Source organism: Rousettus aegyptiacus, unplaced genomic scaffold (genome assembly GCF_014176215.1).
Source record: "Rousettus aegyptiacus isolate mRouAeg1 unplaced genomic scaffold, mRouAeg1.p scaffold_m13_p_14, whole genome shotgun sequence".
NCBI classification, from domain to species: Eukaryota; Metazoa; Chordata; class Mammalia; order Chiroptera; family Pteropodidae; genus Rousettus; species Rousettus aegyptiacus.
The window spans coordinates 26,183,245-26,199,706 of record NW_023416289.1 but is presented as its reverse complement, the minus strand read 5'-3'; the positions used below and the strand labels follow the sequence as shown (position 1 = coordinate 26,199,706).

The 16,462-nt window shown below is 36.1% G+C and overlaps 1 protein-coding gene and 1 non-coding gene across 4 annotated transcripts in view; both read right to left on the bottom strand.

Moving 5' to 3' along the window:
- Positions 1-16,462, bottom strand: part of CDH13 (cadherin 13) — a 1,315,977-nt gene that overhangs the window by 116,718 nt on the left and 1,182,797 nt on the right. For all 3 annotated transcript variants that reach the window (XM_016165971.2, XM_016165972.2, XM_016165970.2), the window contains one exon: positions 12,358-12,498. In XM_016165971.2, the coding sequence (XP_016021457.2) occupies positions 12,358-12,498 (141 nt within the window). The remainder of the gene's footprint in view (positions 1-12,357; positions 12,499-16,462) is intronic.
- LOC118611662 lies at positions 4,541-4,659 on the bottom strand. Its single transcript, XR_004954536.1, has one exon. It is a non-coding gene; the product is annotated as a 5S ribosomal RNA (ribosomal RNA).

Below are 16,462 nucleotides of genomic sequence, written 5' to 3'. Positions count from 1 at the left end.
AAACGAGTGAACTTTGGAAAGCAACAGTATAGTGTTATGATGTGCAACATACAGGTATAGGTGCATTCAGGTAAGACGGGCTGAAGAAGATACTTCTCATAAGTTCCTGTCTTCTCAGATATGGGTGGGTCAACAGCAAAATAAAATGCTGCCAACATTGGGAAAAGATATTCAGTCTGTAACTGAAGTAGAATTCAGTTTGGAAACCAATGGATATATGAAAATCAATTCTAGATTGTTCTGATTAATCACATTTAGAAGAATAAATCCATACAGAATTCTGAAGCTGTGGCATGTTTTCTTTCTTTTCTGTTTTTAAGTTCGTAGAATAAGTTGAGCCTGTCTCCACTCTAATGATTCCTTTAGGTAGTATTAACACTGAGTTTTCTTCCTTTTCTTTCTTTCTTTCTTTTTTTTTTTTTTTTTACTTAGCTGGCGGGGAAGTAGATTTAGGGCTCTGTACAGTTTATATAGATTCATTTATTTAGTTCTGGAAAGAAATTTAACTCCAACCCTCTTGGCTGTTGGTGCACCACAGTGAAGTGATATACCTCACGATCACTTGTGACTTCTGTGTTATATTGATTTTTCACTGGCAGCAGCATTTTGTGTCACAATGAGACTGGCCTTGGATCTGCTATCTACCTTGGGTGGTGTCTCTCATCTCTAGATGAGATGACAGTGGGTTGGACGAGATTCTTTCTCAAGTCTCAAGTCTCTTTCAACAACATGACTCTTTAAAGTTTCAATAGCTTCTGCTGCTTACTGTCAAACATTTCCTTTGTAATTTATTTACTCACTCACTCATTATTTGGTCATATATTACATGTCGGGCTGGGTGCTTGGACCAGAGTAAGGAATGAAAGAGACAGAGTTTCTTTTCTCATGGAGCTAACATTCTAATTTGTGGAGAGGACAATAAATGAATAAATAACTTAATTATATGGCACATTAGAAGGTGAATATTACATATTGTATGTTAGAATAAAATATGTACACATTAGGATGCGTAAATATTACAACAGAAAATATGACAGAATATTATATAACAACATATAATGGTATACATGTTAACACTGTATATAATATGAAATAGAATAATACAGAAACTGAGACACAACGGGCTGGAGTATTTGATGAATGAACAATAAATTCATCTCTAATTAAACATTTGATAGTCACTCCTTTACTTGGCCCTAGAGGCAGTGATGAAAAGGACATGCCCCTAAATATCAAGCATTCAAATGGCATTGGGGAGATATAGTATGAGTACATGATTGAGAGGCAGTGTGATAATACTATGCCAGGGGATGCCTAGTGTGCGTAGGAACAAGGAGAAAGAAGCAACAGCCTGGGGAAGGATTTATAAATTACACACTGAAGGATAAATTGGAGTTTTCCAGGCACAAAAGAAGAGAAAGGCATTCCAGGGAGAAAGGAAAGGAATGTACTATGGTGTCAAGGCATCTAAAGCTTGGCATATTAGGGAATAAGTAGAACTTCATGTGGCCTGAGGTGAAAGTCGGCTGTGACCAGGTGAAGAGTGTTTAAGACCATCCGCATATAAGACCCAGTGATCTTATTTCTAACGTTGCTCAGTACAAAATGATTTCCAGGTGCAGTGTAGGCTTGGACATTTTATTTTCCAATATACTCAATTTTTGTTGTTTTTGGCTTTCTATTTTTGAACTCAAGTTCTCATTTTGCAAGTTGCATTATGGAAGTATAGTAAGGTTACATCCTTAGAGTTAGAAAAATAGATGTTTTATAGCTTCGTGGTTGTTGCTCTTAGTGTGAGGATATTGTCTTTGAATAGAAGCAGATGGACGAAGTCTTCAGAGGCCACTGTGCTCTGGAGTGGCTTGGTGGTGAGACTTCCAGCTGTACTAAAAGACTGCTTTTATTGTCATTGAGCTGCTGCTGCCCCTCTAAGCATAAGCAGAGGGTTATCAGAGGCACAGATTTTACATAGAGGTTCACACAGGAACGATGGGGATCAACGCACCACAAATATAATTATGAAGGAGTGATTAATGCAATAAATCATCTGGCTGTCCAGTCTACCTCTACAAGAGATTTGAAGAACCAGTCAAAGGTTATATATTTTTTTTTTCACTTAAAATAACCCAGATGTTTTGACATCACACACACATTTTATAATTGTCACAGGCATTTTCAACTAAGCAAAATTTCTCACCCTACTGTTCATGAAACTGTTACATCTGGGAATGCACCCACTACCTATTTCCTTAGCTGGAAGAATCCCATTTGGCTTCTATTTATAGAGCACTGCTTATATTTGTACAAATGTTTCCCTTCCCTCTCTCTTAGTCAGGAAATCCAGCTATAGACCTGCTGTTTCAAGTACCTCTAAAATTTGAACACTAGGAGATTTAATTGATGATTTCATGTTTTTCTATGACCTTGGTGCAGTAGAAGAAAGCAATGAACTCATCCCTTTGAAGTCAAGATAAATGGGAAATGTGGGTGTTGGCTGTTTCGCAGCTAACCCATCTTCTGTTATATAATGAGAAGTTGGGAATGAATTTACAATAGATGGCTCCTAGCATACTTTGACAAGGTAGTGTCTTGGGCACAGATGGACCAGGAATTGATGTAATCATGGGCAATGTTACTGTTTGTATAACTGGAAATTGGTGGTACCCGTGCATTGAAATTATACTGTTCTATTCTCTCCAAATATTTCATTTCTTCACATATTGGCATTCCCTCATCACTGCACAAAGCATGGGATAAAGGTCTCAGTAGTGTATGTTTGGTTTAATCTAAAACTTCAGTGACATAGAAAACTGTCAGATAAATGATTTAACAGCATCACAGAAAAAAAAAAACACATATTTCACCATTATGGCTATAAAAAGCTTCATAGAAAAAGGGAGACTGGACTATTTGGAATAACGTTTAATCATCTTTAAAGATTTATCTGGTTGTTAAAATGTCTTGGGCTCCACCCTCCTGAAAAGTCACTTGAGTCAGGTAATTGAACTGGGTTCGATTTTCTAAGACATATGTGGTTGGCTTTCTGGATTAATCTCTATTGAACAAGCAGAATGTGTAATTATGTGGTCAGTGTTTAGACATAGGCACATCTGAATTTAAAAGGCTCTCCTAAGGGAAATAAGCTCTTATGGAGGTAGAAGAATTTAATTTAAAGCACTCAAATGTATTTCATGGCACCCTGCAGGAGTGGATAAATATGTTCACTTCAATTAGACTTTTGGTAAAAGAATGGCACACAAAAGTACATTTCTTAACTTCATACCTGGAACAGCCAAACTACCAAAAACAAATGCAGAGATCCAAAAGAGTTAGAAAACTCCAGATATTCAGGTCAACTCAAGAGTGAGGGAATCAGAAACCAAAGCTTGCCTCTAATTATGTCGTTCAGTTATCTTGGAGAAGAGTCACTTGATCATCGTTATCAAGGAGGAGACACAAAAATTTTCTTAACCCTTTTACTAAGATGAGTTGATTTTTAAGCAATGGTATAAGAGTGGGTAGACCATTTAATTATATACTTTTCCTCAATGCATATTTTTAATGAAAATACTATGAGGTTTTTTGACACAGTGAATTCCATTCCCACAATGTCTACTGCTTTTCCCTGATACTCTAGATTAAAAAATTAATTCAGATTTTTTCTTTGTTTATGGTAATTTGGGCAAGCTTATCCTAGACCATCCCTCATATCTAAAATAACTCAAGAATATGCACTTAACACAAAAACCTCACCTATCTGAAAGCACTAAAGAACAACCAAGGCAGCTAGAACTTGAGGGTCTGAGGTTCTGCAGAAAAGAGAAGTTCACTGAAGTGAAGCCAAGAAATGCCCGTAAGGCATTTTCTAAATTGTAAGGGCACAGGGACGAGAGGCTCAGAATCTTAACAGAAGCTACTGGCTTAAGAGACCATGAAGCTGAGCAGAGCTTTCAGGAGTTTCATGGGGCTCAGAAGACAACCACTGAAATTCAGGGCCTTTGAAGCAAAAGAGCCCTTGTAAACATACTAGACTCTCAGTGAGGACCCCAGAAGGTCTGCACCCAAGAAGTTAGGGGAACCAGGGTAAGGAGATGAGCTCTCATAAAAGACTGAAACCCAGCTATGAACCAAGTCAATCCCAGACTAATTTAAAGTCATCTTTTTCTACTCATCAGTTTACAGAAAACAAAAGTAATTTTTTTTTTTATGGAAGAATATAGCTTCAGCCAGAGTCCCAAATTATCTCTATTTTCTAATTTGTTATTTATGATTATATTTAAAAATTTCTAGGCATGCCAAGGGACCATAGCAAATGACCAAAAATCAAGAGAAAAATAATAAAAATAGAGATAGATTTAGAAGTGATCTAGATGCTAAAGTTATCAGACATCACATTTAAAATAAGTCTGAGTAATATATTTAAAAAATAGATAAAATGGAAAACTTTAGCAGAGAATTTTAACCTATAAGATAAATTGAAATTATATTTATTTATTTACTTATTTATAAATTATTATTTTTATTTTAAAATATTTTTTAACGCCTACAGCACCTGGTATTCCTAGGTGGTCTCCCATCCAAGTACTAACCAGGCCCGACCCTGCTTAGCTTCTGAGATCCAATGAGATCAGGCATGTTCAGGGTGGCATGGATGTAGACTGAAATTATATTTTAAACATAATAAGTGGTATAAGTAATCAATAGATGAGTATAATAGTAGACTAAACATAGTAGAAGAGAGGATTGGTGAGCTGAAAAAAAGTCAATGGATAGAAAATTTATACATAAATATAATAGAGTCTAAAAAGGGGAGAAAATGGATTAGAAGAAATATTTGAAAAGGTATGTTATGAACTGAGATGCTTAAGGAAAAAGTATGATTAAATACAAATTAAACCATATCTCAGCATGCCATAGTAAAACTGTCGAAAAGCAAATACAAATAAATATTAAAATCAGCCAGAGAAAAGAGCCACATCTATTTTAATGGAGAAGAAAGTAATCCTGACAGCTGACCTTTCAACAAACATTAATAGATGTCAGAAGTCAGTGAAATGGCATCTTTAAAGTGCTGCAAGCGCGGACCTGTCAAATGAGATTCCGTATCCAGTGTAAATATAATTCAAAAAAATTTTTTAGAAAAACAATAAATGGGACAATTTATCAACAATACACCTGCACTATTTTTAAAATGAAAAGGACAACAGAGATAGAGTGAGTTCAAATGTTCTAATGTCCTTGCAGTAGCCGGGAAGTGATAAAGATGCATTTACATTAGGTTCCATAAGTCAAAGATGTATATTTCAATTGCTGAGAAACTACTATAAGAATATGAAAATGAAGTATAACAAATAAGTTATTAGACAAGGATATAAAATGACAAAAACACTTGATTAATTCAGAAAGAGGTAAGCAATGAGAGAAAAATATATAAAAGATGTAACAAATAGAAAACAAATATCAGGATTGGTAGATTTAAACCCGAACATATGATACTTGCTTTAAATTTAAGTGGACAAAATAATCCAAGTGAGAAGACTAGGATTATCAGAATTGATTAAAAAAATAAAAAACCCAAACATACGCTGCTTATGAGACACATTCTAAATACAAAATTACAGAAAACTTGAGAGAAGGATGGAAAGAAATATACCATGATGACAGTAACCAAAAGATACCTGGAGTTGTTATCCTAATACCAGTTGAGATAAGTGTGAACACAAAAAGCAGTTTAAGAGATAAAGAGGTAAGTTTTGTAATAATAAGGGTTCCTTGGATCAGGAAAACAGAATGATTTTAAATTTGTATGTACTTAATAGCACAACTTCAAATATTCAAAGAAAATCTGATATAACAAAAGAAATAGATATACCTCTAATAACACCATATCTACTCTTTCAGTAACTGATAGAGTATGATTATAAAATATATAGATTTGAACAAGAATATTAAACAACTGTTGAATTCACATTCTTTTTGAGTGCACATGGACCTCTTACCAAAATTTATCACATGCTGATAAACAAGTCTCAAAAAGTATCATTAAGCTAGATATCAGCAACAGGGAAATAACAAGGAAACTCCCAAATTTGTAAAATTAAGCAATACACTTCTATGCAGTGGTGGGTGGGAGGGGTTTTTAGGAAGCTTCTGAGCTGCTGATCAAGTTCTATTTCTTGATTTGAGTTTTGTGTTTGGCTTACAGAGAATAAAATCACTCAGTAGTTGTGTACTTTTTTACTAAAAAGAAGTCAGTAAATCTCGAGTGAACCATATTATTAATTAATTGTAATTTAGAAAGATATTTTGGAATGTTTCAATAAAACAAGTGAGAGATTATAGACTCCTAAATTTGGAGCAATACTGTGGGTAACTTCCTTTTCATTCTAACTACTGAGAAATTAAGAGAAAATTCATATAAAAACTTAACTTAACAAATTGTACATTAATGTCCATAACAGCATTATTCACAATAGCCAAAAAGTTGAAATAGTCCAAATGTCCATCAATGCATGAATGGATAAACAAATTGTGGTATATGCATGTAATGGAGAATTATTCAGCCATAAAAAGGAATGAAGTACTGATATGTGCTACAGTGTGGAGGAAACTTGAAAACGTTATGCTAAATGAAGGAAACAAGTCACAAAAGGCCACATCTTTCTTCATTCCATTTGTATAAAAATTTCAGAATAAGCAAGTTCCCTGGAACACAAAGAGGATTAGTAGTTGCTAGGGGTTATGGGGGAAAAGGCTGGGGAGTGGCTGCTAATGGGCATGGCGGTTCCTTTGGGGTAATGAAAATGTTCTGAAATTAGACCGTGGTGTTGATTTCGCAACTCTGTGAATATACTAAAAGTCAATGAAGTGGATGTTTTAAAAGATGAATTTTATGTTATGTGAATTATATCTCAATAAAATTGTTAGTAAAAAAATTAATGGAATACAAAACAAAAGTGATAAAGTTAAGGAATGAAAAAAATAGATGTTATCCTGACATTATTCTGCATTAGATAATTCGTTAGAAGAAAAATATCTTATACATGAAATTATATAGTTCCTTAGTTGTTTGATAAACTTACTAACGAAGAGAAGTGAATCATAATGAACTCATTGGTAAAGATTTAAATTTCTTGAGATTTGATCGGCCATACATACATCAATAATGACAATATAAAACTCTTAATATGCCTTAAAACAAAGATGTGGATGACGTGGTTAACAAGTGTCATTGACTTAAAGATTAGTCTTTACACAAGAATATTTGAAATTGAATAGCTTGCTCTATCTATCTATCTATCTGTCTGTCTGTCTGTCTGTCTATCTATCTATCTATCTATTTATCTATCTATTTATCTATCTATCTGTCTATCTATCTATCTATCTATCTATCTATCTATCTATCTATCTATTTATCTATCTATTTATCTATCATCTATCTATCAACAGAAGCTTGATAGAGATATTCTTAAATTTAATAACAATTTTCAAAATTTACACGAGTTTTTTCAATAATGAAATATGTCGTAATTGTGAAAAAAATGTTTCTAAACTCTCAGTAATACAGAGCAAGTTTCTATCAATGCTACTAGGGGAAAGACTAGATTTTTTGGTTCTTTTTCTATAGAAAATGGTGTTATATAATTATTATATAGAGAAGAGACCATAGAATTTGCAATGAAATGTGGAAGAGAAAAAGTATTACAGGGTGAATTAAGCAGTTAATTAGTAAAAAAATTTTTTTTTTATTATAAAAGCTAATAGTCCAAAGAAAAATAAGATTATTGAGGTATGAAGTTCTTGAAGACTTGACACTGGCTTTTAGGAATTGGAAACTAGATTCCAGTATCCACTTGATAACCTAATGTCAGTATCTGCCAGTAGCTCTTTCAGCTTGTCAGCTTCCTGCTGGTACCATTCACCCGTTTGTGAAAACTGGGGCATTTACCCATTTACCTCTCATTTCCCAGCTGAATGTCGGGAACTTTCATGTTCCATGCCATCTTTATTATAGGTATTGTAATGTTATAGCCCAAACATGGAAACTTTTACCTTAGAAAGAATTCATCAAATAACCCCCCCAAAATCCTAAATTATTAAGTCTAAATTACCAATTGCCATTTTAAGGTATAAATCTGAAAAATTAATTGATTGAATAAGTGAACAAAAACTGAATGTCTTTAAAAAACATATCTTATAATCTTTTACAAACATTTTTTAAAAAATTAATAGTTTATTAATTCTCACGATCTAGGGTTTATGTGAAAATATGAGTTATTCAGTCAGTATTTGTTGAGCATCAGCTATGTTCTAGGCACAAATAGGAAGTGTTTTCTAAAAAGAAAAAACAACTTTAGGCAGATGGACAAGTCACTGCTCTGAATGTGACTGAGATTCTCAGTTATAATTCAAACTCTGGGTTTCGAGAGTTATAATTCAAACCCTGGGTTTCCTAAAATCATCTCAAAATACTTAACCGAGAAAAGTCAACACTAACATTTAGTTAAAGCCATGTGTTAAAAACTATTAGGAAAACTCACAGAAGATTTTCTGTAGGGAAACTAATGCTTCCAACCCAAAGTTTCATGAAAGTCAATGACTAAAAACTGATTTCCACATGTAAGTAGCAATTTGAAGTATGACCCTGGTTCACCACATTCAGTGACACTGTTTCTAATTATCTTCAGGAAACATTCAGAAAATACTAAATTTTTGAGTGTCTAAGGGTAATGCAACAGACAATAAGAGACTTGGGCCTTGCTTCTCAGCAAGCTTACAGTCATTTTAAATAAACACAATGGGAACAACACATGAGTGTCCTTTTCACTAATAATTCACTTTTAAAAATAACTTAAAGAAAGTATCTTTTCTTTTTTAGTAACAATTCCTGTATTATCAAGGGCTGCAACATGCTACTTAAAGACAGTTGGAGTTATTTCTCAGTCTTCCTTACAGATAAGGGAGGCTAAGGAGATGACAGTAGAAGTAATTCGAGTTTCAGGGGAAGCTTTTAAAATAACATTTACTTAGGTAGCAGGTCCTCCTTTGCCCTTCTCATTTCCTTCTTCGTTCTTCCTGTTATAAGGACATGATGGCTGGTGCTGCTGTGACCCTGTTGTGCTATGAGGCAGACTTGGAGAAGGCAAAGAAGAAAGATAAGAGGAATTTGGGAAACTGAAAATGTCATGGTGTCACTACATTGGCTGGGGACTATCTACCAACGGGCATTTATGTGAGAGAAACTATACCTTTATCTCATTTAACAGAGCATCATTTCCAGTCTCTGTTATTCGTGGCCAACCACATCTTTAAAACAGATAAAAAAAACCCCATTTCTGTGGAGATAAAAGACCATCTATATAGAACAACAACAAAAAAAGAGAAACACATATTCCTATGAATTTCCTAAGAAATGTCCTAATATATGTAGAAACTTGTAGAAGAGCACATCTTCTTGGACCTTTGTCTAGACACCCTCAACCTCAAATGCCACCATTTTCATTCTGGAATGACTGAACCTTGACCTTCAGCTCTAAAAAATATTTCAACTTCAAGATCACAAGCTCCATGTTTCCTCTCCTTTCCTCATACAGCCTGTTGTTCTACCTCTTCCACATCCCAGCGACCATCACCTTTGGGCTGAATCCTCACCAGTTCTCCTCCTCCCGCTAACAGGTTTCTCTGGGCATGTTTTACTTTCATTCATAATGATGCATTTTATAAATTCTGCCACCCTTCCTCCAGAATTCCTTCCCCCCTAGAACTCTAGGGTCTTAACCATTCATTTTAAAGTGCTTGAGCGGGTTCACAAATTACTTTAAAAGAAAACAGCAGCTTTCAACGTGGAGGGAAATGGCCCTTTAGCTAAGAATGTCAGTTGGTCTCTTAAATTTTAGGAACATCCTCATTACCATATCATCATCTTGCTCACCACCGCCATCTTCCTCACCACCACCCTTCTCATCACATCATCTTTATCATTGCCTTTATTCCACTGTCCTCATTACCTCTGTCCTCACTACCACCATCTTAATTACTACTGTCCTTATCACTTCTATCCTCATCGTCAGTACTCTAGAGAACACAAAAGCGCTTTTCATCATCAGCTCATTAGGTTCATTCACAAGAACCTAATGAGGTAGGTTTTATTAATAGCCCCAGTAACAGGTGAAGAATGTAGATGGTTAACATGCTTGCATCCCATGTCTGGCCAGAGGATTTGAATACAGTTCTGGTCTCAGAACCCACCCCTCCACATCCTTGTAAGACTGCCTCTAGCAATTCTGGCATCCAAAATGTATGGATCCCTTCTCAACAACAAACACTAGCCTTTCGGGAACATGTTAAAAAATTTAACTGTGAATTTACTTTATCTACATTGGACAAAGACTCCTCTGGGACACATAATATCTAAGAGAGAAGAGAGTTGGATGCTCTTGCTGGCTACCCATTCCCGTGGCAATCCCAAGCTCCTCGTCCAATGCCCATTTGAAGAGAATCTTTGTGCTTTTGCTAATATCCACTTGATAAAAATATCTGTGTTTATTTTTTTCTTTAGTTCAGTGGTATTAATAAAAAAAATCAATCAAAAAATTTCTCACTCATGGTATTCAATCCATGACTAGGTACACATTTTTTTCCCTAAGTCATAGATTGATAGGTTTTCTTATTTTAGATTAGGGTTATCCAATTTCTATTTTCATTGCTATATCTATATTGAATATTACAATGTGCCTTGAATTCTTTTATTGAAATAGGTTCACAAGCAATTCTACAAATAAACCAATATCCCCAATGAATATTCCATGGGATACCAGCTCAATGAGATAGGATGATGAGGTGGTCCAGGAAAATTATTCTCAGACCAAATAAGTCTGAGAAATCCTACAGAGCATACCAACACTTCTTAGAGAAACAAAAAGTATTCTGAAGCTATTCAGAAGTTCTATAGTAAAAGATACTTTTCAAACTATTCAACTCAGTGTTCCCCATATCTGTTTTACCCTGAAATCTTCCCCTACCTACAATGATGTAACTTGTGGAACCAGTTTGAGAAACATGGAAATAATGAGCAGTCTGTATTAGCAGTTATAGGGACAGTGTCATGGGAATAATAGAATGGAGCCACATCAGCTACTGTGGACTTTGCTGTTTTGAGGTCGAAGTCCTAAGTGCCCAACACATGACTGGGAGAGGGGGAGATTTCTACCTCCTGAACGAGTCATGCAGGGCTGAGGTGGAGAGGTCACTGGGGAGGCTGAGAGGGCCTATCTGTCTCGAGCTACCTGGGATAGTCCCTAGACTCTGCAGTGGGGTGGGCAACTGCAAATCCAGACATGGGTCTTTTCTCTGGATGCCTGGGAGGGTGGGAAACATCAGGGCAGATGAGGAAGCACAGCACTGCAGTTCAGAGCATGTCTCGCACGAAGCTCTGTTCATATCACATTTTTGCCACTTACTCTGCCCAAGACCTTGGAGCAGTTATCCAGATCCTCTGAGCTTAACAAGCTCCCTCATTGGTAAAAGGTTAATGAAACCAACCTCACCCAATTAAATGAAGCAACAGATTGAAGGTGAAGAGCCTGTGGTGATAGAAGATGCATGGAACTGGCTTGGCAAATGGTGGGGCTGTCATCACTGGTCCTATACTCTTAGTCAGTAAGAGGGGCATCAAATATTTGGCCTTGCTCTGACCCCCCAAAAAAACCATGACCTTAGCACATTTCCATCAGATGCATGGTGCAAATGACTTCCTAGTTTGGATACAAATTCAGTAACCCAATTTAATCTTGCACACTCAGGCTGTCCCCAAACATTTCTCCATTGGAATAAATGGGAAACGACACCCGTGATCCATAAGCATAAAAGCACAATAGCCAAGAATAAATAATGGCTCTCCCAGACAAGCTAACTTGGTTGTTATTTATAAGTTGCTAGGCCCCTTGCTATTGCCAAGAAAATCTGCTTTACTTTTTTGCTGCTGTCTGGCCTCTCCATCTATACTTGCTGAAAAAAAAAGTTATTGTTATGCTAAAATCACAATGGGATGCACATAACTCAGCACTAAATAGCACCAATAAAACTATGAAAATGGCATTTTGGTATTACAAGTTATTTTCTATGGACTTTAACAAGATTCAATGCCTTTTTTCTCACAATGCTCTCGTATTTTCAGCTTTACAAAAAGAAAGAAAGAAAAATATGAACTAGTATTCCAGCAAAACATCACCCTTTCTCCACACAAAAAAAAATGTTTCGCTGTTCCAAACGGGGGCAGCAGGGGCCATGGTATACAGAATTAATATTGACCAGCAATTATGGTTGTGACCGCAAGGGTAATATTTAGCAGAGGCTTACCTCTTTCTTGGTAAATTTTGGCGAGTGATCGTTTTTGTCATCAATCAAGATTGTCGCTGTGGCTGTGCCTATTAATCCAACATTCAGTCCAGCCATATCTTGAGCCTCGACGATCAACTCATACTTGGGATTTTCCAGAGTCTACAAAGCAAAAACATGACAAAGATGGCATTTAGATGTGGGTTACCGCTTTGAATGGGTAGCAAGCATGTTGCTTGGGTTGTCTCTATGCCCTCCTCCATCTGGGGCAGGCATTTTTAATCACTCATAGCACTTTTATCTATTGTGTATAAATAAGCCTTTGAAATCTCTCCAATATAAAACAGGTACTATCCATAGACTGGAGTTGGCCATGGAGAAGGAGTCTATTTTCTGTCTTTATTTAAGGGGGCATTTGATACATTCCAGAATGTTTCATTTGCAGGGTTTGGGTATACATTGCATGTTTGATATTTACACCTGCATATGTCATTTCATAGTAACCTCATGAAACTGACCCAAAAATGAGGTTAACTTTGATGATGAGATTATGACAGAGATGGTAGCTTTAGGAACTCACATTTACTAAACAGTTTGATAGACCAGGCATTGAATTCCTGTACTTTCCAGAAATTATCATTGTTAATCTCTCCAACAGCCATGTTAAGCTGCATCTATTATTCCCATTTTACAGGTGAAAAAATAACAACTGAGGTTAAGAGTCACTTGAACGTAAATTCTTTCATGTCATTTGTAGTCATTTTTTAGTCTTTTGTGTCATGTGAAATTTGGAAGACTCATTTTAATCTAACCATGATCTGGTAAGTTTAACACAAGCAATATTACACTATTGTCTTTTAATGTACATAAGTTTTTCATTTGACTATTTGCCGAATGTTTTGCTACCATGTTTAAACAGCTAACCAAGTGGCCTCGATTTCAGGATGAGGAAGAGTGCAGTGGTTGGTTAAATTGCCTCCTGTGGTGGATCTGCCTGTCTTGGCCAATGGAGATACCATTCTTCTTCTGGTAGGGCAGCACCCCGCAATTCCTTTGGAGACTTTCCCATCACTTATTCTCTGCCCATACGGTGTGTGTCGAATTGACTTTCCCCACCCTCCACTCTGCCCGACTTTGGGAATGAGCCCTGATTAGAAGAAGCCAATAAGTTTATACCAACCCAGGGGTACAGTGACAGGTCCAGGCATAGGACCTGTGCTTACAAATTATCAGCCTAATGTAAGTGACTTTCTGCCCATCACTGACAAGCTGAATTGGATTTACTACAGTTGGGAGAGGGAAGCTCTCTTTGTCTGTGGTGTGAACCTGGAAGCGTTTAGCCTGGGAACTGAATGAGTCATCTCATGCCACAGCAGAGGTAGGGGGAGGGATATTAGTTTGAGAATAAAGCCAATCTACTGATAAAATTAGACTTGAACCTTGGAGAAGAAAAAATGTTCCCTAGTGACTGCTCTGGAGCCACTTTATCATGCCATACTGAAGCCAGGGTTGCCTGTGGACTTTCGGTTAATTAGGGCACTAATTTTCCTTATTTGCTTAGACCAGTTTAGATTGGTTTCTTAATCACTCACACAGAGAATGTGAGTTGAATCATCATCAATAACAAAATAAAAGGACTTTTTTTTTTCTATTGAAGGTCCTACCAGTTGTAAACAGTCCTACCAGTATGACAGCTTCAAAACCATTGCTTATTCCAACCAATAATTAAGCAATACCACACGAAGCAAAGTACAAACACACAACAGGGTTCTATAATTTCTTCTAAAGCTATAAGTTTACACAGCGAATTTTTATAGCTCAATGCTAGCTGCCCCTAAAATGTTTAAGTATTTTCAAAGGGTGGTGAGTTGTTTGCTCCCTAGGGTACCTTTAATTGGTTGTTTCTTAACTAAGCTTCTGAGCGACTAACTTAAGAAGTAGTAGTTTTGTTGGGTGGTTTGGAATGATCTAAACTCTTACATTCTAGAAGAGGAGCAAGATGCTTTTCACTCCTTGAACAGGGTTACTTGCAATGCTTCCCTTCCCCCCTCCCCAGCTTTATTGAGATAGAATTGACATATAGCATTGCTTAAGTTTAAGGTGTACACCATGATGATTTGATACCCATATCTATTGCAAAGTAAGTTCCACCAGGATTGAAGTTCACACAATTCTCTAATTGCTGGGTAATTCTAGTTCTGCTTGGTTCAGCTGGCAGCTCTCTGTAAAGGTGCTTCAAATACCATCTACTCTCAAGTTGAATCTGGAAAATCATCAGCCTAATGTAAGTGACTTTCTACTTATCATTGACAAGTTGAGTTGGATTTACTATTTGCCATAAATAGCTGGACCATATAAAACCAATAAATTGGCCCATATTCAAATTTGTATGTCTCCGGACATACAAATCACTAGTCAGGTCTAATCACTTGTATGTCATTTTTACTTTTGTAATAATACATTGCATGTTTTGGGAAGCAGGTCATCATAAAAATAAGAAAGTATATGGATTTTTTTTTCTGATATTGACAAGGTCATATCATTTTCCACATGTAAAATCATTTATCAGCATAATTCCTTGACATCATTTTAAGGGTTTCAGGAAATATAATCATATGCATAATTTATAACTAACTTGATTATATCATTAGGACTTAAGTTATTTCTAGCCTTTAAAATTTTTGACAATCTAAACAACACTGTAATAAACATTCTTATTCAGAAAGTTTTCAATATATTGTAATATTTCTTTTTTGAATGATGGATTCCAAGAAGTGGAATTACTAGGTTAAAGAGTAACATAAAATAAAGAACATTTTAAAGCTCTTTATTCATATTTCAATATTGTTTTCCCAGAAGATCTTACTGATATTCATAGTGGTACTACTGGAATGTTTAGTTTATGATCCCAGGTATGGCTTATTTCTAAAGAACAGCTGAACTCGCTCCCTGAAGCAAATTGGTACATGAATGTGACTCTATGATGGCTATCTGACAAGCATGTAAATTCGTCACAGCATTCGCTCTTCTCCAACTTGCAGGACAAGTTGCTGCAGACATGCACTCCAGGGCTACTTCATGCACTAGCTATCGTGGATGTGCGCTACGTTGCTTTCCCAGCGTCCATTTCCTCTTCCCCTGGTACCCATGCCATAATTCCTTTGGAGGCATCACCCCTTCCTCGCTCTCAGCATAGGTGGAGTTCAGATAGGGTAGACACTACCCCTTATCTAGGAATGGTCATGTGGCTCATGCCTGGACAATCAGGGCCTCCCATTTGCATGACCACATGACAAACTCATAACCCAAGTGAGACCCCCTGGGATTGAAACTCAGTTCCGGGACATATTTCTTTCAGAATTCTTAGGTAAAAGATGTTCTCTTTCTGTTGGATTTGAAGGTGGTAGGACATAAATCTGGAGCTGGTAGTGACCATTTGCAACCACATAGAGAAAGTCATCCTGAGGAAGAAGACAACACAGAACTGAGAGGTAGCGAAGAAGTTTTAGCCTCATTTGATCTTCTTAATAGTCATCTTTGAAGCCATAATTTACTCCTTAGACGCTGTGAGTTCTATGAGCTAATAAATTTCTTTTTTCCTTAAGACATTTAAATTAGCTGTTCCATGAGTAGCAAAAGGAGACCAATTGACTAAAATTGCAACTAATGCTATGAGCAATTATCTGGGTATTTGTAAGAAAGTATAAGAGCTATCGTATCATACCACAGTATCACAATAGGCCCTTCACAACAGCGTTCCAATCATTTCATGAATACATTATTTTCCTTTTAACATTTCCCCTCTACAAGACATTTTTTTTTTTTTGGATCAGAGAAAATTGTTACACTTTTTTTTTCATTAATTTATGCATTCATTTAATTGGAAATCATTACACCTAGTCTATATATTATGCTGGGTACTGGGGATCTAGGGATAGGAAAACAGAGTCCCTCCCTTTAAGGAGTTTAGGTAAGTTCAGGGCTGGTGACAGGAATGGTCACATATAACTGCAACAAAATAGAGTCACAGCTAAAGATACTCTTATGTCTGCATATAATATTCTTCTGATAGCACAAAGGAAAGAAACATTGACTTAACTCTTGTAGTTTAACAAATTTTATAAAT